This window comes from Schistocerca gregaria, chromosome 1, assembly GCF_023897955.1.
Source record: "Schistocerca gregaria isolate iqSchGreg1 chromosome 1, iqSchGreg1.2, whole genome shotgun sequence".
Classification (NCBI taxonomy): Eukaryota; Metazoa; Arthropoda; class Insecta; order Orthoptera; family Acrididae; genus Schistocerca; species Schistocerca gregaria.
The window spans coordinates 700,960,257-700,984,436 of NC_064920.1; the positions used below are offsets into that span (position 1 = coordinate 700,960,257).

Below are 24,180 nucleotides of genomic sequence, written 5' to 3' on the forward strand. Positions count from 1 at the left end.
TTGACTTGTAGCAATTTAGGTGAAGGATGTTAACATTAGTAACATTTAACGTAGTTTACATCATTCACGATATACAGAGTTTCGGATTCGTCTGATGTTACTGTATTTCTGCAATGAAAAGGCTTATTTTTGACGTCGACATGTTATGTCGGAGGATTTTGAAGTCTTCCATGTGCTGATGCCTGATCTTTTGCAGTACTAGTTGGAACTAGGCCAAAGGCCAAAATCGTAGTGGCAAAATAAATGATTTGTACTGTCAACGGCGAATATGATGTCCTTTAAAAAATTCCACATAACTGTGATCGGCGACCATGAGAAGTTAAACTAGAACGCTTGTTCAAACCTTGCATAACCTTGGTATCGTTCTACGACATCCACTGCTCACAGAGCGGCTTCACCTTGTAACTGACTTGCGACAAACTGGATTTGTTGCTCTTCAATCCGTTGATTAGACAGAACACCAGGAAACGATTTAATGAAAGACTCTGGGTGTACGTTGTTCCTCCCAGGCATGAAGAAAGACAGTTGCTGGAGGTATAAAATGCTATGTTTCCCAGCAAGGACCTGTACAGCTAATTCCAAAAAATGGCTCCAACCACTATGGGACTTAACATCTGAGGTCATCAGTCCCCTAACTAACCTAAGGACATCACACACGTACATGCCCGAGGCAGGATTCGAACCTGCGACCGTAACGGCAGCGGGGTTCCGGACTGAAGCGCCTAGAACCTCTCGGCCACAGCGGCCGGCAGCTAATTCCACTCCCAGGTTTATTCGTAGTGGCGCTCCGATCTCGGCATGCACAGAATTTGCACGCTCGAGTTGAGCGTTGAGATCTGCAAGTATCATTCACAGGTTTTCCACTATAGATCCTGCAACGGGAATGTTGTCTACATCAACGTCTTGGCCTCGTAATTTTGTTCTACTAACTTTCGCTTGCACAGCTCTCAGATCACTTTGTAGCCATCACTGAGACTTAAATACTTCATAAGATAGGACCCTGACTTCACTAACCTTTTCTGCCTCCAAGTTTGCTGATTTGACATTTAATCTTTCATCAATCAAGGTTTCAATTCCCTCGTTTTGTTGGTAAATTCTCCCGTGAGGCTCTTTTTTAGGCCTTCCTGTTGACTCATGCACCATTCATCAAGCCTAATGTTTTGATTTTTGCCCCACTTATCAAGATTTTTCTCCAAAATTTCCGAGAAGCTTTGTCTTGCAGCTCGGTCTAGTTTACTAACTACTTGCTGAGCTTACCTGTCTGTTCTTTAAATTTCTGATTCAATATTTCGGCTTCGTTGGACGACCAGGCGTCTACCTTCTGTTTAAGAGTTTCTTGGGAAGCTGCTATCTCGTCGGTAGTAGAAATCTTCTCGCCTTCTTTTTTTTTTTTTTTTTTTTTTGCGAAGCGTTAAGAGTGTTTAGCCCCTCAGCAGAGGTTTCTAATTGCGGCAACACACACAGCAAAAGAATTACAACATGAAAAATCTACATTAACTTAAGAATCTAAATATTTGCCCCCTGGGTAGAAAACGTGGCCGTAGAGTCAATACCACAATAATATAAGTTGGCCAGTCTAGCAGCAGACAACCATGCTTAGGCGCTCGCACTACCAGTTTGACGCTATCCTATATGAAATAACCCATCAGTGCACAGCCATACGGGCACTCTAGAATACCAGATCCCCCATTACGCATGCACAAAAGCCATAGGAAATTTAAGTTGCACTTTCCAGGCCCTAATCCTATGTTGTTGTGGTCTTCTGTCCAAAGACATGTTTGACACAGCTCTCCATGCGGAGCTAGTTGGCATATAAACATAAACTTGTACTATGTAGCGGGTGTGTGCTTCGTGTCTATCTCGGCTACAATAATGCGTTTACTATGCTGTTCATAGTATTTTATCCCCGTTCCTACTTTTTTACTCATTATCAAAACTACTTCGGTAACGCCCCTTCTTGATTTTGTAATTATAACCCTGTGTTCACCTGACCGGAAGCCCTGTTCCTCCTGCCACCGAACTTCACTAATTCCCACTATATCTAATTCAAACTATCCATTCAACTTTTTAAACTGTCTAACATACCTGCCCAATTAATCTGACATTCCATGCTCCGATCCGTAGAACGCCAGTTTTGTTTCTTCCGATAACGACGTACTCCGGAGTAGCCCCGCCCGGAGAGCCGAATGGGGGGCTATCCTACTGCAAAGGTAAACGAAAGAAAAAACTAAACTATTAATTAGTAAACTATCAAATTACTACCTTACGAAAACCTATATTACAGCTGATGAGTAATCGCCACATGCTAATTTTTACTGGCATCACTCTCTGCGTACATTTGTTTTTTTTTTCTTTTTAATTCGTTCCTCTGACCTTTCGGTAGTTTACCGTTTTTCTGTACTCGTCACGTTAGATGCACCTGTGTTGGTTAAACATGAAATTACATTATATGAATTAGTAGAGATGACTCTGAGCACTGTGGGACTTAACATCCGTGGTCATCAGTCCCCTAGCACTTAGAACTACTTAAACCTAACTAACCTAAGGACATCACACGCATCCATGCCCGAGGCAGGATTCTAACCTGCGTCCGTAGCAGTCGCGCGGTTCCGGACTGAGCGCCTAGAACCGCTAGACCACCGCGGCCGGCATGAATTAGTACAAACCATTACAAAAATTGTATGTATGCATTAATTAAATCGCAAGAACTTCACATCCGATGACTGCTGTTTCGCCCCTGTTTGGTTACCATGTACAACATATTTTTAGTGTGAGAATACAACTTCCTCCTGAAGCCTTAAACATAAAACAGATAGTGATGAATCGCGAATAATTTAGCAGAGGCGACCGTTTTGAAATCACCCGGTTTTTTATTATCATTATTTTCGTCTTATAAGCACTGGTTCATCACTATTGCTTGTCAAAAAATTTTCTTGACCACGAAACACGTCTGCTTCATGTCAAAACAAACAAAGGAGAATTGCTCTATTCCGGCATTCTTTATTTTTTTTATTTATTTATTTTACCTGGAGGAACCAGCAGCGGCGATTTCTCTGGACAATATTTATGCAGGTGACACACTGAATTAACCTAACTGTCAGCGTTAATTAAATTAATTTTGCTGAAATGCAAGGTGCAGCTCAGTACTTTTCACCTTAATAAACATTGTGAGAGGCGAAAGAAGTAATGACTGGCACAAAAACTGAGGACTGACCGAGAAAGAACGCGAGTCGTTTAGATCCTTAGGCTGGCACTTTACCCCCTTTTGTCCTCTTTCTTCGGACCTGTATCTTCGTTGGTTTTTCGTCAGTGGTTCTGTGTGGATGTCGCATGACGTCTGTCTGATTCCATCGATGAGACTTTCGCTCAGTTTTTATACTCTATACTCCCACGAGTTATGACCTGAGAGTTATAATTAACGGGGTTGGTGATTTGGAGATTTAAAAAATTACGGGTAAGTGAGCATATTATTTTTTTAATGAAAAACCATATTTCACGCTTCAAGTAGACATATCCATGGTTCTGAATTACAAGAATCTCAATGCACAGTTGCTTTGATTGTTATCCCTTTATACCGCGTTTTAAGCAGGATCTGCCACCATTTGGTAATGAAATTTAAGAGTATAAATATCTCTCGTATTTCTCTCTTTCTTTTTTCCATCCACTTCTCAAATATGACTTTCCAGTACCCAATTACCTAGTGATTATCTTGCTCCCATTTTGCTTTTCTAGTCTGTTTTACTTTTTCATAATTATTAAGTACAAATTTCCAACTCCGGTTCGAATTATGATATGTCATTACATCGTAACGTTAATGTAAGTTTTTATTTGTAGATATGCTACTGCGACCGCATATGGTCGCTCTTTGAGAGCTTCGAGGCTCCAACAAGCGGCTATAAGAATTTTTTCAGTTGTGTCTGATACTTTCATTGGAATTCATGAAAATTCATTTACTCAGTACGTGTGGTACTCACACTACTGATACATCAGGCAATTATTGTGTTAGATATGTTTCTGTCTCATTCGACACCTCAGTGCTCCCAGAATGCCAGATGATGCTGGCGGTGTCTGCCGCGGAAATATAGTGACTGCAACCATTCTGCAATACATTATAGTTTCATTTTACATTTTCTGTGTCTAGGATCAGATTACAAGAAAACCTGGTATTACAGACTGTAGCCCTGCCAGGTTTATTTTTTTAATTTTTTTTATGAATGCATTCTTTTGTTCACAGCTTCTCTTACAACGAGTCATTCCCTTGTGTTCGTCGCAATATATGCAACTTTTCAACACGACAAGAGTACCAGGAGAAGAAACAGATAGACTTGTACATTACGAAGACTCAGACCACGTTGTTGTCTATCATCAGGGACGTTACTTCAAACTAATCGTGTACTGCAACGGACGAATTCTTGAGCCATGCGAAATTGAACAGTAAGTAATAATTAAGTGATGATTGTTTCACAATAGCGCAAGACTTTAAGTTATTTTCCTATTATTTACAATCGCTGTGATCAGGACATTACATTCTGTTTTGGTAATATATTTTATCTTTATTTGATAACTATGCTTCCGAGGACAGTTGCCATATTGAAGACACAGATATATTTATATTTCGGTCTAGAATGTCATAACACTGCCTTTACAGATTCTGTTAATTAAATTGGAAGAATGTAAATATTAAATATTTGAGACAATAAATCACTGATCTCATACTATTGTATTAAAGTACTATTAATCACACAAAGGCAGTAACCAAATTTTAACGAACGAGGCACTGGTCTTGCATCCGGAAAGAGTCGGTTTCAAATCCTGGCACAGCCATCCGGGTTCACATTTCCCATGGCTTTCCTAAATCGGTTACAGCTTATGCTGGGCTGGTTCCTGAGGGGACGCGGTACAACTCCTGCAACGCCTTCTGCCGAAACTTGTGTCCCTCTCTCCAACGACCCCATCGACGACGGGGCATTCATATTCTACCGTCCTTTTCGTCTTTCCTTATCAAAATTTTGCGAAATTAATAATAGGTATTACTTTTTAGAAGATCCAGAAAATAAATGTCACTAGAACAACAATTAATTTGGTAATCAGAACGCAATTAAAGCGGAGTCCTATTTCTATGGATGTCGTGTATTTGCTATCTCGCAATGAGACGTTAGCGATCGATTTTATGTAGACTGTGGGAATCCAAGTAATGACAAGAATTTTGCTCATCAGAATTCAACCGGACAAGAAAAGATAGATGCGTGAATTGAATCACCAGTTACACTACTGGCCATTAAAATTGCTACACCACGAAGATGACGTGCTAAAGACGCGAAATTTAACCGACGGGAAGAAGATGCTGTGATACGAAAATTATTAGCTTTTCAGAGCATTCACACAAGGCTGGCGCCGGTGGCGACACCTACAACGTGCTGACACGAGGAAAGTTTCCAACCGATTTCTCATACACAAACAGCAATTGTCCAGCGTTGCCTGGTGAAACGTTGTTGTGATGCCTCGTGTAAGGAGGAGAAATGCGTAACATCACGTTTCCGACTTTGATAAAAGTCGGATTTTAGCCTATCGCGATTGCAGTTTATCGTATCGCGACATTGCTGCTCACGTTAGTCAAGATCCAATGACTGTTAGCAGAATATGGAATCGGTGGGTTCAGGGAGGTAATACGGATCGCCTTGCTGGATCCCAACGGTCTCGTATCACTAGCAGTCGAGATGACAGACATCTTATCTACATGGCTGTAACAGATCGTGCAGCCACGTCTCGATCCCTAAGTCAACAGATGGGGGCGTTTGCAAGACAACAACCATCTGCACGAACAATTCGACGACGTTTGCAGCAGCATGGACTATCAGCTCGGAGACGATGGCTGCTGTTACCCCTGACGCTGCATCACAGACAGGAGCTCCTCCGATGGTGTTATCAACGACGACCCTTAGTGCACGAATGGCAAAACGTCATGTCTTCGGATGAATCCAGGTTCTGTTTACAGCATCACGATAATCGCATCCGTGTTTGGCGACATCGCGGTGAACGCACATTGGAAGCCTGTGTTCGTCATCGCCACACTGGCGTATCACCCGGCGTGATGGTATGGGGTGCCATTGGTTACACGTCTCGGTCTCCTCTTGTTCGCATTGACGGCACTCTGAACAGTGGACATTACATTTCAGATGTGTTATGACCCGTGGCTCTACCATTCATTCGATCCCTGTGGAACCCTAGATTCCAGCAGGATAATGCAAGACCGCATGTTGCAGATGCTGTACAGGCCTTTCCGGATACATAAAATGTGCGACTGCTGCCCTGGCCAGCACATTTTCCAGATCTCTCACCAATTGAAAACGTCTGGCCTATGGTGGCCGAGCAACTGGCTCGTCACAATACGCCAGTCACTACTCTTGATGAACTGTGGTATCATGTTGAAGCTGCATTGGCAGCTGTACCTGTACACGCCATCCAAGCTCTGTTTGACTCAATGCCCAGGCATATCAAGGCCGTTATTACGGCCAAGGTGGTTGCTCTGGGTACTGATTTCTCAGGATCTATGCACCCAAATTGCGTGCAAATGTAATCACGTGTCAGTTCTAGTATAATATATTTGTCCCATGAATACCCAATTATCGTCTGCATTTCTTCTTGGTGTAGCAATTTTAATGGCCAGTAGTGTAATTACTGTATGCCTCATTATACCTTAAAATGCGAAATAATACAACTGCATGTAAAATCACCAACCTAAGACAAAATTGTTTGTCATGGCGCTAACAAGACAGTAACGCTTCAGTTGCGAAATGGTGAACATAGACGTCGTAAGGACTGGTGCACTAATTGAGCTGAAGAAGGTCAGGAGAAGGGAGCGACATCTGCAATCGTGAAGCAGTGAGCCTAACATTTGTCTCGAGTGATACAGAATAGTGGCGCAGAGTTCAGTATCAGTAAGTGCACCATGTATTTCGGCCGTTTCTACGAATCAGGTCCAAGATTATGCTCTAACGACAATCATGTAGGTGATTCAGCTGCACTGGAGACAGATTAAATCAAACACTGAAAACCCCGGGAGAAGACACCATGATGTCATCTTTAAAAGAAAATTCTCTATGACGGATATGCTATGTACTCTCATGGTTCGGGCAATGAGGTACGGTACGAGTGGGATCCCTTTGCTGTTGCTCGTCACCATTTTGTGTAATTCAACAGCTTTTTCTTCGCAGAATATTAGTATTTTTAATTAGAAGGAAAAAGCACTGTAATAACAGTCCCCCATTTAGAACAAACTGACAAAACATTTTATTGCTAATATAATGGGTAACTACAAAAACTGAATTGAATAGTGTCTGAATGCGAAAAGTAGTCGAATTCTCCATGTAGTTGTTCACTTTATATTTCAAGCTTGCGGATGATTTGGTGCACCGTGGAAAACGGCAATGAAGTACGCTGTCTGACAAAAAAAGTGAAGCACCGAGAGAGACAGAAGGAAACAAAATGAAACTTCACGGTTTGGCAGGGTACGTGATGTTGTTGCAGTGATTATAAAATCAAGTCGGATTTAAACATACGCCCACTCATCAGTCTGACATTACACCCCTTCTGGCCTGGATGCGTGCACCGAATATGTACGGATGGCTGTCAATAAGCAGTTGTATCACCCCCTGAGGCAAACAGGTCCGTAACATCGAGTGGTGTAGCGCAGTGATTAGCACATTGGACTCTCATTCGGGAGGAAGAGGCGGCTACTGTGGCCGAGCGGTTCTAAGCGCTTCAGTCTGGAACCGCGCTGCTGCTACGGTGGCAGGTTCGAATCCTGCCTCGGGCATGGACGTGTGTGATGTCCTTTGGTTAGTTAGGGATTAAGTAGTTCTAAGTCTAGGGGACTGCTGACCTCAGATGTTAAGTCCCATAGTGCTTAGAGCAATCTGAACCAGACGTGGTGTACTGGAACCTTGATGACGAGTATGCCTGCCCTCGCCTATGTATGCAGTCCAATATCGAGCTAGCGTCACAAATGCACCACAGATATTCAACCAGCCGGCCAAATGGAGACACACAATGCGGCCCTTTTTGAATCCTGTCAGGTGCTCATAAAGCTGTCTCACGCGATTACGTCGCATTTCCGTGTCCTGCACAAAGATTACTCAACTTCTGGCGCTGACTAAAGCACTCTCGAAGCCGTTCTACCTGCTACAAAGAATTCCAGTTCTAATCATTCACATACCCGCCGATGGTGTGTACGAGTTACGAAGTTACTTAGGCATTCAACCATGTCTTCTGGGTGCTTCGCTAATTGTTTTGAGCTGTGTAATCTCCTTGTGTGGGTAATATTTTCGTTGTTCGCGTTTTTACGATCGATAATATTTATTTAATTGACATTCACCCGCCTAGCCTCGAATCCACATATCGTATAAAATGAATAAGCGTAATATGCATCTAGTTTTTATTACCTTTAAGCTGGTTTGCATATAAAGGCAGTAAGAGATAAGTTGGGGAACTATGTTCTATGTCAGGCAGGTTAGAGGAATATGTGCATCCTGTAATGCTGGAACATCGAGAAGAGCTATCATTTGAAACAAGCGGGGTCTTCATTTTTCTGTATTTTCAAGTGCTTTAATGTTCCGCAACGCAGCTTCTGAAGGTAAAGAGGCACGTACAGTAAAAATCCTTATATAACTGTTGCTCCAACTACAAAATAGATTCCTTTATTGGTCGCTCTGTTTTAAGGGACTTACTTCTTTGATAATAGACTGTCTTTTACTGCGGTTCGGTGGACGCCATCTCACAGTGAACGTAATTTAGCTCAATGTGCGCCAGTTTGTGTCCCTTAAAATGCTTCCTTCCTTAAATGAGTATTAATAGCTTGTGTCTCCTTATATAAGCAATAAATTTATTTACGTTTTTTTGTAATTCATTACTCTTATCGGAAAATATTTACATGTGTTTCCCCTTACGGTAGCCTGTTGTACCTTCCTCAAGTATTCGTCCATGTTTAGCAAATATGTTTCTGTTCTCACAAGACTTCTTGATTACTTTTGTTAAGACAATCATTAACCACGTAATCGGTGGATTTAAGAATTCGTATTCTTTTTCTGTTACTTACTGTTAATTTCTAATTAGTTCTGTAGCTTTTTCTTAATTAAAACTAAAGTCCAAATATATCCTTCTTTTCCATAGGTATAAAGTCAGCAACGGCAGAATGTAATCTTCCATTGCTTGCAGTTCTATCACTATTTTCTTCGTTATTCTCATCCATTTACTTGAATATTATCAGTATTAACAGTATTACTATGCTATGTTAGGCAGATAGATTTACAAGTATCCTGTTCTCGTTTGCACTAGTAAACGAATATCTGACTGATATCCATTTAAATTCTTAAATACAGATTTAGTTACATTAAACCGAATATTTTTGACAGGCTCGCTTTCTCTATATATGTTAGCCTCTGTGGTGAACAGTATATATTTTTTGCCACTTTGATATATTATGGACAGGACGCGTTCAAATCGTGCTGTAATGATACCACTGCATTAAGCAATTAAGAACTAAAATAACATGTGAAAATGAAATTATCTGTATGGTAGTTGTTTGAAGTGCTTTTTAACTTTAGGATAAATTTTGGCAGGAATCTTCTGAATATATGGCTTAAAACTGCTGTTACAAATATTTCTTTTACTACACTTTTTTGGCAATCTTCATTGTCTTCAATTGACAAAGACTGAACCCATAGGTCAGTTCTAGCTCCAGGAGTGAAACTAATGGTACCATTTCTTTCGAGGTCGTCCTCGGTCTCTTCTTCCCATAGAGAAATAATTTAAAATTTCTATATGTTCATTCCATAGATGTATCATTGACTATTTACTATGTTGTTCTATTTTTGTTTTAAACTGATTACATGTGCTTCCGTTTAAATATTTATGTTTAGCTTACTGTATTAATGATGCTATGAATTTTAATTTTTACATCGTCGTTGAGTTTATGTTTGACAGTCGCTGGAATTTGTCACGGTCAGAAGTTTTACTGTGTTGATCACTTACGTAACTAATTACATCAGTTTTACTGTATTCTTACAATGAAAAATGGCTTCTGGAATCGTTCTAGTCTTTTATAATTGCAAAGCTTTCGCTCTTTCAGGCAGATAACACAGATTCTGCAGGATAGGAGTCTTCCAGCTATTGGCGAAGAGAAGGTTGCGGCTCTGACTGCTGGGGACAGACCTCATTGGTCAAGAATCCGCCAAAAGTTCTTCTCCTACGGAGTCAATCAGCAGTCTCTGGAGGACATAGAAACGGCTGCGTTTTTCGTGGCGCTTGATGACGGTCCACTCGAGTTCGACGAGGTAAACTGAGTAACAAAATGAATTAGCGTCGCTATGTCTAAGCCTGGTAACGCCTCCTCGTGAATCGCAAGAGGTTCAGTTACCAATAACTACTATATTTACGAAGCACTCTGTTATAATCTAAAAAAATAAAAGCAGTTAGCTTTTAGTTTAGAGATACAATATATTGTTGCTAAACTAATATTCTAAAAAATAAGGCTAAAAAACGATATGTGGATTCTTTTGGTTTCCTTAAGTTCCGTGCTCATACGGTTACATGCATTAAGATGAAATCTTTTGTCTGGATCACTGTAGTCTTCACTGAGTTTTCGCAAATGAAATCTCGATCTCGCATATTTAAGGTCTCTACTTTCCCAGCTATGTGTCTGATCTACGTGAAATCGATGAATGTATGGTTAATTTATCTATGAAAGACTTTAGATTGAATCGAAACAAAAAGTAAGATTCTGATACACAGCAAAATTCATTTAAGACGTTTCAGTTACCAAAGTTTACAACGCTACCGCATGAGCCGCAATACTTTACCGTACCCCGCATTGCCCCCCTCCCCTCTCCCCTCTTCATCACAGCTTTCGGACTCCGCTAACTGAGGTACAAGGCTGAGAGCTTGCTTTTCTCGATTTATTCCGACGTATGTTGAAACTTTGTCTTATACCAGATGCGAATTTCGCTAGTTCCGTGAAAGTCCTATCCAAAGATTAACAGTGTAGTTCTGATTAGAGGAAACCAGCTACAAAGCATGATGTGTCAACTATCAAGTAATTTTATCGGACTGTAAAGTTACTGAGTCACGCTTAAAGCTTGAAAGGGCCTTATATTCATTTCTGTGATTCTGTGGCGGTGTGGCTTAATCTCACTCTGTGTACGTGATACAGTAAACAATTCCTAAGACTGAACATTATGACATACTGGCTTCTCCAGTAAGTGGATGATTCTTTAGTAATCGGAAGCTACTCGTATCAGTGAAGTATACTGATCAGACTTCCAAAGCAGACATTAAATCCCTCAATATATAAAAGATCTGCCAGTCTGAATTAACAAGTGCAGGTGTGACTGCAGCAAACAGTGAACCATACTCCTGACCACAGAATAAGAGAATTCCTGCTTAGCTTACTGATTTGTCTGCTGGGTGAAATCTAGGTTTCTGTAAAATGTTTCCAAATTCTTATACGCCTTCTATTGATTATCATTTCACTTTATTCTATAAGTTCTTAGCATGGCTTCTGTAAACAATTAAACGCATTACTTCGAAATATTCCTTAATTTTATGTGCAATGGTACATCGTGTTTCAGAATGATCCAAAGAAACTTGAGAATTTCGGCCGAGTTGGCTTTCATGGGAAAGGTTATGATCGCTGGTTTGACAAGTCAATCACTCTTGTTATTGGATCCAACGGACATGTAAGTATGTTTCAGATATCATTAAATTTATTGCTTCTAGAAGCAGAAGTTATTACGTTTTTGCGATAGACCATTTAGATAGAGTATGCTTTATCATTCAAAGACACTAGTTCAAAACATTTAAGGGAGAGCGGCATTCCTCTGGTGCTCCAAATGAGGACGTGATTCACAGCCGTGTGCGCCATTATTCGTAGTGCTGCAACGAGGGTTGTAATTACTGTTTGTAACATCTGTCAATGTGTTACTTTAAGAGAACGCTCTCCTGGAGTTAAATGTTTCGTGAGGATGACACTGTTGGCCAGGTATAACATCACCTCACTATCTCATATTATGTATTTTTCCTTTTTTAGCTAAGTTTCTATTGAACTTTCTCCTCTTCACAATATATCACACTCAATTTTCTTACATATTTTCTTTATTTTCCAAGCACCTACATCAGTCGACACCAAATGTCTCCATCTTTTGCCCAACACATTCTCATTTGCTATCCTACCGATCTATCGTGTGTAGTCTCAGTGCACCAACCTGTGAGTCAGAATGTTGTTATACACATTAGTATATTGCTCATATCTCTACAATTTTATACCACTGGCTAAAGAAATTGAAGAGGAATCTGACAGAGTCTAAGATTCGTACCAGAAAGCATAACACACAAAATGAGAAAAATAATACCGTCATAAGAAAATACAGATAATCGAGGTATACCGGGATTAAAAACAGTTTATCGGTGTAATTCAGAAGCATATATTTCAGTTTTCAGGAGTGGTTTTCCTTCAGTGAGTTAATGACATTTTCTTTTTTTCCGTTTCAGGCCGGATTCAATGCAGAACATACAGGGTAAGTCATTTTAGCCAGGAGGCTGCCAAAGTACAAATATAGATACAAGTACAATTGTATGAGACAACATACAAGTTGCTATACATGTCGTGGAAATTATAAATAGATTTACTATGCCGTATTACTGATGAGACACTTCTCACAAGGTTTAGGAGATAAAGGAACTGTCAGCATTTATTTACTCTGGTGCAACTGAAAACTGACATGTCACGCAAAATTTATTTCGAGATTCAGTATGTTGTGACATACGCGAGCCTGCCTCTCACCTGTCCGAAGGCTCGTGCGCAGCGTTGAGTGACTCTGCGACTAAATTATTAGCAGGACTTAAAGAATTACCCTCCCTCAAGTGAATGATGACCCGTTACTCACTACATACTTTTATTTAACTGCAAATTATTATCGTCATTTTTTCTGTTTACCATGTTTCTCTTAGTCGCTCTAAATTCTTGGAGGTATGTACCGTCCATCCAACCAAATGAACGCAATTTGTTTATTGTCATACACGTTTCTCTTTTTTTATTTGGGAAGTATCATCAGTGGCATGAAACAGATGTTTCCTTTTATACATACAATAAACGTATCATGTGGTACATATAATGTGCTGCTATATTACACTTTGTCGTGTTTTTCTCATGCTTTATAGGTTAGAAGCAACTTTTGTAGCACAAGTTCCGTACTGTGAGTGTATCGTTCAGTGTTACTTACGATTTCCAGCGCTGTTAACACGTGTGTGTGGTCCTTGAGATGTATTTGTAAGTTTTCATACTCAGGCTGGCCGATTTCTGGCATTCTTTCATCCATATTTGTTGATCACTAAATGGAAAGTGCAAGTGAAACATGCGATATGCCGACGATCAGACTAACGGGCGACTGCCCTATAGTTTGCTAACAGTTACATCTTTGCTGGATATTATTTATTAGTTGTACGCATTGAAAAAACGTGTGCAATTATTTCATAGGAAAGAAGTTAAAAAAATTATCGAGTTTTATTTCATCTTCTTTTTAATAATGTTTTAACGAAGTTATTTATTTCTATAAGTCGTTGAAGTGTCCTGTCACGTCACATCATCAATATGTAGAGTTCGCGAGGTTGTATATAAATCGATCACTGGGCATCTGGTTCCAGTTTGCTGTTGAATGCATTTTCTGATCGCCACAGTTTGGCCATCTAGGGGAAACGAAATACGTGCGGGTTCTTACTGCCGGATTGAGCGTCATTGCCAAGGATTAGATTTCAAAGTTACATAGTGGCGGTAAGGCGAAGTGTCACTATTAATGTATGCGCGCTGAGTGGGGTGTCAAGCTCTAGGTCCCTCACGGTGTTCTTTACAATGTTCGCCGACCAGCATTCATTAAAGCTGCCCTCACTGACATACAACACATGCTGCCGAGCTAGACAATGGCAGGCGACCGCAGCACGAGAACAATGGGGGCATCAACGTTGCCACTATGCTAAACCACTGTGGGTACCGGACCTCGGAAACAGCGTCTCTGCAGCAACGGCTAAGTGAAGTATCGTTTCGCCACAAAACTAAAACATTGAGATACCTCACATCGACGGAACATGTCCGTAAAATAATACAATTTTCCGCAAGAGATCACCAAATAATTTTATTATAGATAGCTGTTCTAAATCACAAAACCCAATTTCATTCTCGAATTCTGAGGGGGCTACGGAAAGACAAAAAAGTAATATTACCTTAAACGAAAAAAGGAAAGCACGGTGCAACACTGGGTTCACATTATCGTGAACTAAATGAAACAGCTTAGAATCATTTGCACAGGACACTGGGTGCCAGAAACCAGAATGCCACAAGAGGCATTCGGAAGAGTAGTGGACGGCAGCGGGAGATGGTTTACGTTTGGTTGTTGGCGAGACGATGCTTCATTTAGTTGTCGCTGCAATGTACGTTTGTTAGGTCACGTCCTCATATTGATTTTCGTAGACGCATGGTTACGACATAGCCGTGAGTAGCTCGCGATAAGCGGGAAATCCGGGTTCGAGTCCTTGTGCGGTACAAATTTTCATTGTCGTCAATCCATTCTACAGCTGAAAGTCGTCCTTATTCGCAATTGCGAATCCATTTGATGTCTGTCATACAGATACAGCGTAATGCCAAGGCTGTTTCTCTCATTATTTTTGTGGCGGGGTATTTAGACAGGTCGCCTGCCATTGTCCGACTTCGACATATGTACGATATGTTGGATGGAAAAGAGTATCGCATAGGTTCCTTTAATGAATACAGGTGGTTTGAAGTGTTATTAAGGAGTAGTGACATTATTTGCTTTCTTGTTGAATGCTAATCTGAAAGAGTACTTATCTCTCTTATGTCTCGTATTTTCTTTCAGCTTCGCTAGGATCATAGGATTTAGTGATTTCTATCAAAAAATGACAAAACGTACTTAAAATATCATGTAGAAATAAAATGGGGAACAATGAGTAAAACATTTGGGACACAAGATACATATTGTTCACATGCGAGCAAACCAGTGTTTTTGTCAAGATAAGCAATGGACGTGTCCGTTTTCAGATAAATCTACATAAAAAAGTAAAGGAGAGAATCTAGTACCTATGGAGGACTTTTTCGTAAGTAAAATTCACGTCGATAATGAAATGTCTTTTCTTTCATACGATTTTTCTTTCATTGAGCAAGCCAGTACAGTTGTTGACAAGTGGTTTCTATTCAGGAGAATGGCGGTTCCATTGGCTACGATAATACAGTTTTAGCTCTTACGTGGTTTGCTTATGTCAGTGCATTCTGATTCCGTGATGATTCCTACCAGACCATATCTATTCATTTCGAAGTCTTTATTTAGTACGAGCTGGCACTATGACGCTTATGAGCTCGGTGTCGGGGATGATCGCAAAGAGCAGAGTCCCGTGTTCCCTTCCTTCTACTTATCCTGAAATGTGAGATCACAGTAAACGTCAAAAACGAATTGCACAAACCAAACAAGCTTGTCATGGATGCATTTATTAAAGAATTAATGGACACTGTGACAGCTGTATTTTGGCGTGTAATAGCTGTGGTTTTATTTTTATCAGTCTGACTAACTGTCAAGTTAACGTGTATTGTTGTTTAACAAGAACTTTGTGGAAGAAGAAAAAAACAACTACGTTAGACAATCATATCTTTTAGGCAAAGAAATCTCTCAAACTGCTTTTATAGGTGATTACTGAAGTAAGTGTTTGTGTTCACTATTTTCTCGCTCTAAGTCTAGTCATGTATTCATTTGCGATGCTAATTCAGTTCATACGATATAATCACTGCTTCTTTTCACAGAGCGGATGGTGCAGCAATGGCCCAGACATGGGAATACGTGTTACAAGCAGAGGTGCTGGCAACAAGAGACAAATCATAGTAAGGATTGACTTTATATGAAATCACCGTTCTGTTCTTTATTTCTAGTTTACATGGTAGAAATAGGACCATTTTTGCATTGTATGTTTACTCTAAGACAAAAGAAAAGACCGAAAAAACGACGCATCACAAAGAAACTGTCAGTAGATGTGATGCAAATGAACAGACAAGCAAATGCTTACAGTTTCAGAAAATTATTCAGACAAAGAGCCTCACAAAGTGAGCAAGTCAAAAACGCGTTGGTCAACTCTGGCCCCTATGTAAGCAGTTATTCGGCTTAAGATTGATTGACAGAGTTGTTGAATGTCCTCCTGAGGACCAAATTCTGTCCAATTGGCGCGCTCCATCGTCAAAATCTTCGTGTTCGGCCGGGCATTATCTTGCTGAAATGTAAGCCCAAAATGACTTTCCATAAAGGGAAACAAAACGGGGCGTAGAATATCGTCGACGTACCGGTGTGCTGTAAGGATGTCGCGGATGTCATCCAAGGGGGTCCTGCTATGAAAAGAAATGGCACCCCAGACCATCATTCTTGGTTATCGGGCCGTATGGCGGGTGACAATCAGGTTATTATACCAACATTGTCCAGGGCATCTCCAGACATATCTCCGCTGGTCATCGGGGCTCAGTTCGAAGTGAGACTCACCACTAAAGACAACTCTACTCCAGCCAATGAGTTTTCAGGCTGACCACGTACCAGGAGACGGCCCAGACAGCGGTGGGATACCACACTGACTGCCGCCCACCATATGGCACGACAGCCGGGAGTGATTGTCAGGGGGGGGGGGGGGCATTTCTTTTCATAACGAGACTACTTTGAAAGTCATCTGCGGCACCCTTACAGCACAGCAGTACGTCAACAGTATTCTACGCACCATTTTGTTGCCCTTCGTTGTAAGCATTCTGAGCTTACATTTCACCAAGATATTGTTCACTTGCACAGGCGAGGGTTTCTACTCTTTCTCTTCATGCTTAGCAAACCATATCTTAGCCAGTAATGTCGCCGGATCTCTCCGAAGTTGAGAATGTTTGGAGAATTATAGGCAGGACCCTCCAAACAATTGATCACCTAACGGCTCAGGAGGACATTCAACAAGTCTGTCAGTCACTGCCATGCTTGCATAGGGGTCAGAGGTGGACGAAAGCGTTATTGAGATGCTCAGTTTGTGAAGCTTTTTCTCTTGAATAAATCATCCAGCTTTTCTGAAATTGTAATCACTTGCTTGACTGAACAGTAAATTATCTGCCGATTTCCATCTCATTCAAATAATTCCTTCGTGATGCATCGTTTTTTTCTCTCTTTGATTGTGCTTTTATTTTTCAGTATTAAAAAATTTGAGATGCTTTTCCTCGGATAATCACAAGTAGCATGTTTATTATGCTTAACCAAACATCGGTGATATTGACATTAAATACCTACAGGAAATCAAACAGCTGTGCTATAATTATGATGCTACCAAAGGTTGACCAAAAAGCTCAGGTCACTTCGTCTGAAGTGCAACTACACATCAACACAGGCGCGAGCGGAGTTAAATGAAGGCCACAACTGGGAAATTATGAGTGTTGCAGTAACAGGGGTTGTGGGCATAATCTGGCTGAAATATAAGCCCAGGATGGCTTAACTTGAAAGGCAACAAAACTGGTCATAGAATATGATCGACGTAACGCTGTGCTGTAAGGGTGCCGCGGAATCCAAAAATTCACCTCTTCCCAGGAAAGCAACTGCATGTATTACTAGCCGTCGAATGGTGGATGAAATCCGAAGAGGAAAACAGAAACATCACAGTGGTTCACTAGAGGGAGCAAATAAAATGGGCTACACTCCTGAGAGAACTGTGTCCGTTGCACCAAGTGTAAGTATTAGCCGCATCAGATCGAAATTGAACCAGATCGTGAGCTTACGTGTATGACGGTGACCGTCCTGACTCCAGTTAATACCGAGATGCGTTTACCAGTCACCAAAAGGAACCACAACATTCACAGAATCATTGACACGACCTAAGCTGGATATTACTACGTTACCTCACTAACTTTCTAATCATAGCACACGACTAACTTGCTGAGTGTAAACTGAAGAATTGTGTGTTCATTACCCGCGGAAACAACCACCTGTGTTGCATGTTTTACAACAAATTCAAAATGGTTCAAATGGCTCTGAGCACTAGGAATGGTAGAACGATGGGTTCGATGACGGTTTGAATGTACCGTGCACTATTCAGTGTCCCCTCGACGATCACCAGAGGTGTACGGCCAGTGTAGGAGATCGCTCCCCACACCATGATGCCGGGTGTTGGCCCTGTGTGCCTCGGTCGTATGCAGTCCTGATTGTGGCGCTCATTTGCACGGCGCCAAACACGCATACGACCATCATTGGCACCAAGGCAGAAGCGACTCTCATCGCTGAAGACGACACGTCTCCATTCGTGCCTCCATTCACGCCTGTCGCGACACCACTGGAGGCGGGCTGCACGATGTTGGGGCGTGAGCGGAAGACGGCCTAACGGTGTGCGGGACCGTAGCCCAGCTTCATGGAGACGGTTGCGAATGGTCCTCGCCGATACCCCAGGAGCAACAGTGTCCCTAATTTGCTGGGAAGTGGCGGTGCGGTCCCCTACGGCACTGCGTAGGATCCTGCGGTCTTGGCGTGCATCCGTGCGTCGCTGCGGTCCGGTTCCAGGTCGACGGGCACGTGCACCTTCCGCCGACCACTGGCGACAACATCGATGTACTGTGGAGACCTCACGCCCCACGTGTTGAGCAATTCGGCGGTACGTCCACCCGGCCTCCCGCATGCCCACTATACGCCCTCGCTCAAAGTCCGTCAACTGCACATACGGTTCACGTCCACGCTGTCGCGGCATGCTACCAGTGTTAAAGACTGCGATGGAGCTCCGTATGCCACGGCAAACTGGCTGACACTGACGGCGGCGGTGCACAAATGCTTAGCAGCTAGCGCCATTCGACGGCCAACACCGCGGTTCCTGGTGTGTCCGCTGTACCGTGCGTGTGATCATTGCTTGTACAGCCCTCTCGCAGTGTCCGGAGCAAGTATGGTGGGTCTGACACACCGGTGTCAATGTGTTCTTTTTTCCGTTTTCAGGAGTGTATAATGAGGTTATAAACAAGGACAGAGAAATGTTTCTATTGTTTGGCAGGCAAGACGGACAGTCACTAGTATCCTCCCGTAACGCGAAACAGTTCAGTGAGCTGATAAGATGAGTAAGAAATTGAAAAACTGTTCCCAGAATCTAGACAAAGTCAGCTAGACTATGAAATAGAAGACACTGCATCGGCAGAAAAGATTAGAATTTGAAAAATAGATTGCTGTGGATGTTAGATACAGGACGTAAATAGAAATGAAAAGATTATGTATGTAAGGGTGACATAAACCTCTCAGAATAATGATGATTAAGGAAATTAAAACGAAACGAGAAAATTTAGCTCAAATGTATTAAGTGTAAACGTTAGAGTTTAAACATTTCGTCATACTTAAACAGTAAATTCAAGAATAATTGTATAGATTCCTATTTTGTAGGAAGCTGTTGTACGTCCTATAAGAAATTCTAATTCTGAAACTAAACGTGTCTGTAAAACAAACAGTACGTAAATATTGTGTGGATGATAGCAGAATTATGTAAATAATCCTGACTGTTTGTAGTCTGAAGCTCGAAATGAAATGGTAGTTCTGAATATCCACAGTTTCTGGTGTATATGGAAGTCTACGTTTTAATATTCGTTTTATACTTGCATTCGATAATATGCGTATAACGAATTTAATAGCTGATTGATACATATTAAGATACTTAAGATTTATTCAGTCTTTTCTGTGTTTTAGTTATCGGCCAGATGGGCACACTGCAGGAACTCCGAAAGTTGTTCCTCCTCCACCAACGCGGCTTCAATGGGATTTGGAAGACTGTGTTGATGCTATCGAGTCTTCATACCAGGTAACATAAATCGAAAATTCTGGGGTAGTAACTTCTGTGAAGTAATTACCTCTTCACTTTCTTTCTTTTTTGTTGTTTAAGGTTGCTTGCGAACTCATCAGTGATCTGGACTTAAGGATCCTATATCACAACGCTTATGGGAAAGGTTTCATCAAACAGTGCGGAGTAAGTCCTGACGCATACATTCAGATGGCCCTACAACTGGCTTATTACAGGGTACGTGCACATCTACAATAGACGTTGACACAGGCAAAAGGGGCAGTTAGAATTATGAGCTATATTAATTACCTATTTATATATACCCTCTTACATCATGTAAATTTGAGCTAAAAGGTATCAATTTCTGCCTTAGCAATAACAAATATGATAATGTTTGTTAGAAAATCAACTGAGAGATACTTAGTCTACTATTAGAATGCATGTTAAGAAAACAATTGTTAAATTTAAAAAATCGAATATTTTACAGGACGTTGGGAAGTTCACTCTCACGTACGAGACTTCGACGACTAGGTTGTATCTTAAAGGCCGGACAGAAACCGTTCGCCCGTGTACGATGGAATCTGTTGCCTGGGTGAAAGCCATGACGGATAAGAACTACTCCGTACGTAGACCCATAAAACGAAATGTCAACATCTTCTGAGTTTTGTGTTAACATTTATAATAGTTATAGCCATTACTCTTTGACATTAATATTTGTGCATTACATATATTCATTATGCGCGTTTCTTCAGTACGGAGAATGACTTGTGTTCACACGTTTTTCTTGTGAGATGGACAGTTTCGGAATTAAGTGTAACAGTCACACATGTTTCGAAGACAACTGTCTGCCACTGGAAATTATGAGCCCCTCCCCTACAAACGTGAGACATCACTAACGTATGTTTTCTCCTTAATATTTTCTGTTCCCTGCTGGTGGCTTTATGTGAGGGATGAATCGTGTTCATTGAGAGACAATATATAGTTGCAGTTTATCATTTATACAGACTTTCATAAGAAACAAATGCCAGGAAATAACTACCAGTGAAAAATAAAGTATTCACTTCTAAACATATTCTTAGATGCACAGTCACCATAAGTGAATCAACACCTTACATATATTCGAGAATATTATCTTTTTTAATGATCTTTTAATTTTGACCACTTATTTTGCGACATGACGACAAAGAAAAAAATCGACTATGATGATGTTCAAGTAAATATTCTATCGAACACTTGGTGCGATTTAAGAAAATTGTGAAATCTAATTCTGTGTGCCCGAACTAGAATTGTACATTTCCTCGCAAACTAGAATCACCTGCTCTACTCTGACACCAACACGCTTAGATAAATTATACGGGCCTAAAATTATGCAATTCTCTTTGAAAATAGTATACTTAAGTGCTCGGTACATTGGCCTAATAGTTACCTTCAGAGTTATCGCTTTCCTCGGTTACCACTCGATTATTCATGGAACTATTCTGCAGATCTGCTACACGTCAAATATTGAGAAGCCAACTCCTTGCATCTGAGTAAACAACCTCTGTGTTCTGGAGGAATATTCAGTGCTCCGGAGAAGTGACGATCACACTGAGAGATTGAAATTGTGTACAGAATGGAGCGTTAAGATTTCACATTTCTCCTTTCCCGGGGATGGTTCAGTTAGTAGCATATTGTCCGAGAACGTCAAAAACAGTGTTGAGACCCGATTCGATACGCAGGTCTAATCTGTTAATGTGATCAATAGGTTCTATTCGATTCGCATTATGTCAACCTTCTCCAGGACACCTTCTCCGCTCATTGAAACAAATCTCCATAATGCCTATTTTTCTTCCTGGAAGCTGTCCTGTCGATTGATAGGATTATACTGACAAGGATGGATATGGTGTTTCCTATATCGTCTCTGGAGAAGTTATACCACGGATCTAATCACTGTTTTTGTTTTATGTTGATTATTTTTAGACAATTCTTTTTCCCTTTTTACATTAAGTTAACCTAGCCAGTAGAGTTCATTATATTACGGAACGCTGCATAATAACAGCAAAGCTTTCTTGTGCAGGTGGAAGAGAAGATGTCTCTACTGAAGGCAGCATGTGCAGTGCACATAAAAAGCTGCAAAGACGCCATGTGTGGTAAAGGAGTCGACCGCCATCTTTTCTGCCTATACATTTTGTCAAAGTATTTGAAGACTGAGTCTCCATTCCTTCAGGAGGCACTTAGTGAACCATGGCGACTGTCGACTTCTCAGACACCACACAACCAGATAGGAAAGGCGGACCCCAGGAAAATTCCCAACTGTATTACGCCAGCAGGGGGCTTTGGTCCTACTGACAAGGATGGATACGGAGTTTCCTATATCATCTCTGGAGAAGATATACTCTTCTTCCATGTAACAAGCAAGCGCAGCTCACCTGTAACGGTCAGTATCATCACATGTCGTATAAGATGTACTACTGTTGTGGATATTTACGTGTACTTTTTAGAAAAAAAATGTATTAACACTGGCATCCTCCTATTTTCAGGACTCCACCAGATTTAGTAATGGTATCAAAACCGCTCTTACGGATATGAGGAATTTGTTTCTGCAATGGAAGGAGATAAATAAAGAGAAGAAAGCTTTTAAAACGTGAGGTACGAGAAGGTCCTGGATTGGTGAACATATCAGAAAATGGGCAAAAAAACGTGGTTCTACTACGGATGTATATAATAAACTATTTTTTGTACTCTGTGAAAATACCGCATCCACATACTTTTTCCACCACGTAACGTCAAGCAGCAAACAGATGACGATTGCCGATGATGACTGACAGTATTCCTTCACTATCTGGAGACAAGCAGATTTTCCCTGGAGAAAACCGTGTGACGTACGAAGCAAAACTCGTTTAGTCGTTGTCTTTAGAGCGTAAATATATTAGAATGATATGCATCACGCTTTTGATAGCGCTCCGCCCCATCTGCGAACATGTTCTGTTTAACCTGCTGCAAATGACATTTTAGACAATTGCAACATTGTTAAATACCTAGCAGAGCCATCTAAGACTACAGTGGGATATGTGGTCTCACATGATCCTCAGTTTGTGAGTAGCTCAGTATGATATCGCGTCAGTTATTTCCGTTTACGTCCAACAGTCTAAGAACCGGACGGATGACGTCATTCAGCTACCTGGATATTACAATCTAGGCAAAATGCTCAAGATCGTGTGCAACACAGCACTACTTCTAATGCTACCTACTTTGAACCATTTTCATTGCATACGATTGTCGAGGAAAGCAACTTATTGCCTAAAAAAGTACTGTTTATCATTTATGGAAATTTTTTCCAGTTACTTCCAATATCATCATCAAGGCAATATAAAAATCTACAAACTATAATTAAGCTTGTGCAAACGTCTGGGGCGCAGAGGAGTACATGGGGCTTTGGATGTTCCTTAGAGCCTCGTCTGCTGCAAATAGAAATTGTAATAGTTAATGCAGCAGAAACTACAGATTGGTGGCCACGACTACACATCCCCACCAGCGAGAGGAAGACTGTTTGTCTCCGTATCAAGAGTGCCGGAAGCTAGCTGACGAGTGTGAAAAGTAACCGTGTAGGCGAACATGTCAGTCCGACAGAATGGACAGTGACCTCATCGGGTCCCATGTAAGGAGGTCCGAAAGCATTTTCTGTGACTGTGGGCGGAAGCCACAGAAAACATGTGGCTGCTGGGGCGAGGATTCACAGGGAAGTACTAGCCACCGCCGCAGACTGATCAACAGCTTCATGGCGGTAGCTCAGCAGAGCTGCTTACGTTTTCCGTGGAAGGAAGAGCAACGCCAAACCCACCAATCACTGCAGTTAGTCTGCATGAAGAATTTTCTTTTCTAAGTCAGCTTACGCCAGTCAGTACAAGAAGTCTAGAAAAATGTCAATGACCAGTGAAAGAAACTTATATTCCCGACAAATATTACGTTATACACTGAAGTACTGTCGACAGTATAAATATTTTTCTCGGTGTATCCAGTGAGAGTATTATTTATTTGTAAAGTTGTTACTTTTGTAATAAATTGTTACCAGGTTCTATGAATAAAAGTTATGCGGATCGCCAGCTGTGTTGTACATCATTAGAAGTGAAACCCTAATGCTTATTTTTCTCGTCTTACTTTTCACATTCACTTTTTTGTTGTCTCTTTCTTACTTCTACCTTTAGGCTCTACAAACAAAAACCTCCCATTCATATGTAAATATTTTGTTTCACTAATATGAAATAATATGGAGTAACGTCGACGTGTATCCAAAATCAAATTACATACGACTGCTGAGTTTCAAACATGGTTATCCGTAATAGT

General features: G+C 41.0%; 1 protein-coding gene across 1 annotated transcript in view; it reads left to right on the forward strand.

Moving 5' to 3' along the window:
- LOC126365493 (carnitine O-palmitoyltransferase 1, liver isoform-like) overlaps positions 1–23,939 on the forward strand; it is a 135,260-nt gene extending 111,321 nt beyond the window's left edge. Inside the window, exons 9-18 of the mRNA XM_050008150.1 lie at positions 4,235–4,434; positions 10,127–10,331; positions 11,625–11,732; positions 12,544–12,569; positions 15,854–15,931; positions 19,767–19,878; positions 19,960–20,094; positions 20,345–20,479; positions 21,914–22,273; positions 22,377–23,939. Of these exons, the coding sequence (XP_049864107.1) occupies positions 4,235–4,434; positions 10,127–10,331; positions 11,625–11,732; positions 12,544–12,569; positions 15,854–15,931; positions 19,767–19,878; positions 19,960–20,094; positions 20,345–20,479; positions 21,914–22,273; positions 22,377–22,484 (1,467 nt within the window). The 3' untranslated portion in view covers positions 22,485–23,939. The remainder of the gene's footprint in view (positions 1–4,234; positions 4,435–10,126; positions 10,332–11,624; positions 11,733–12,543; positions 12,570–15,853; positions 15,932–19,766; positions 19,879–19,959; positions 20,095–20,344; positions 20,480–21,913; positions 22,274–22,376) is intronic.
- Positions 23,940–24,180: the final 241 nt, after the last annotated feature.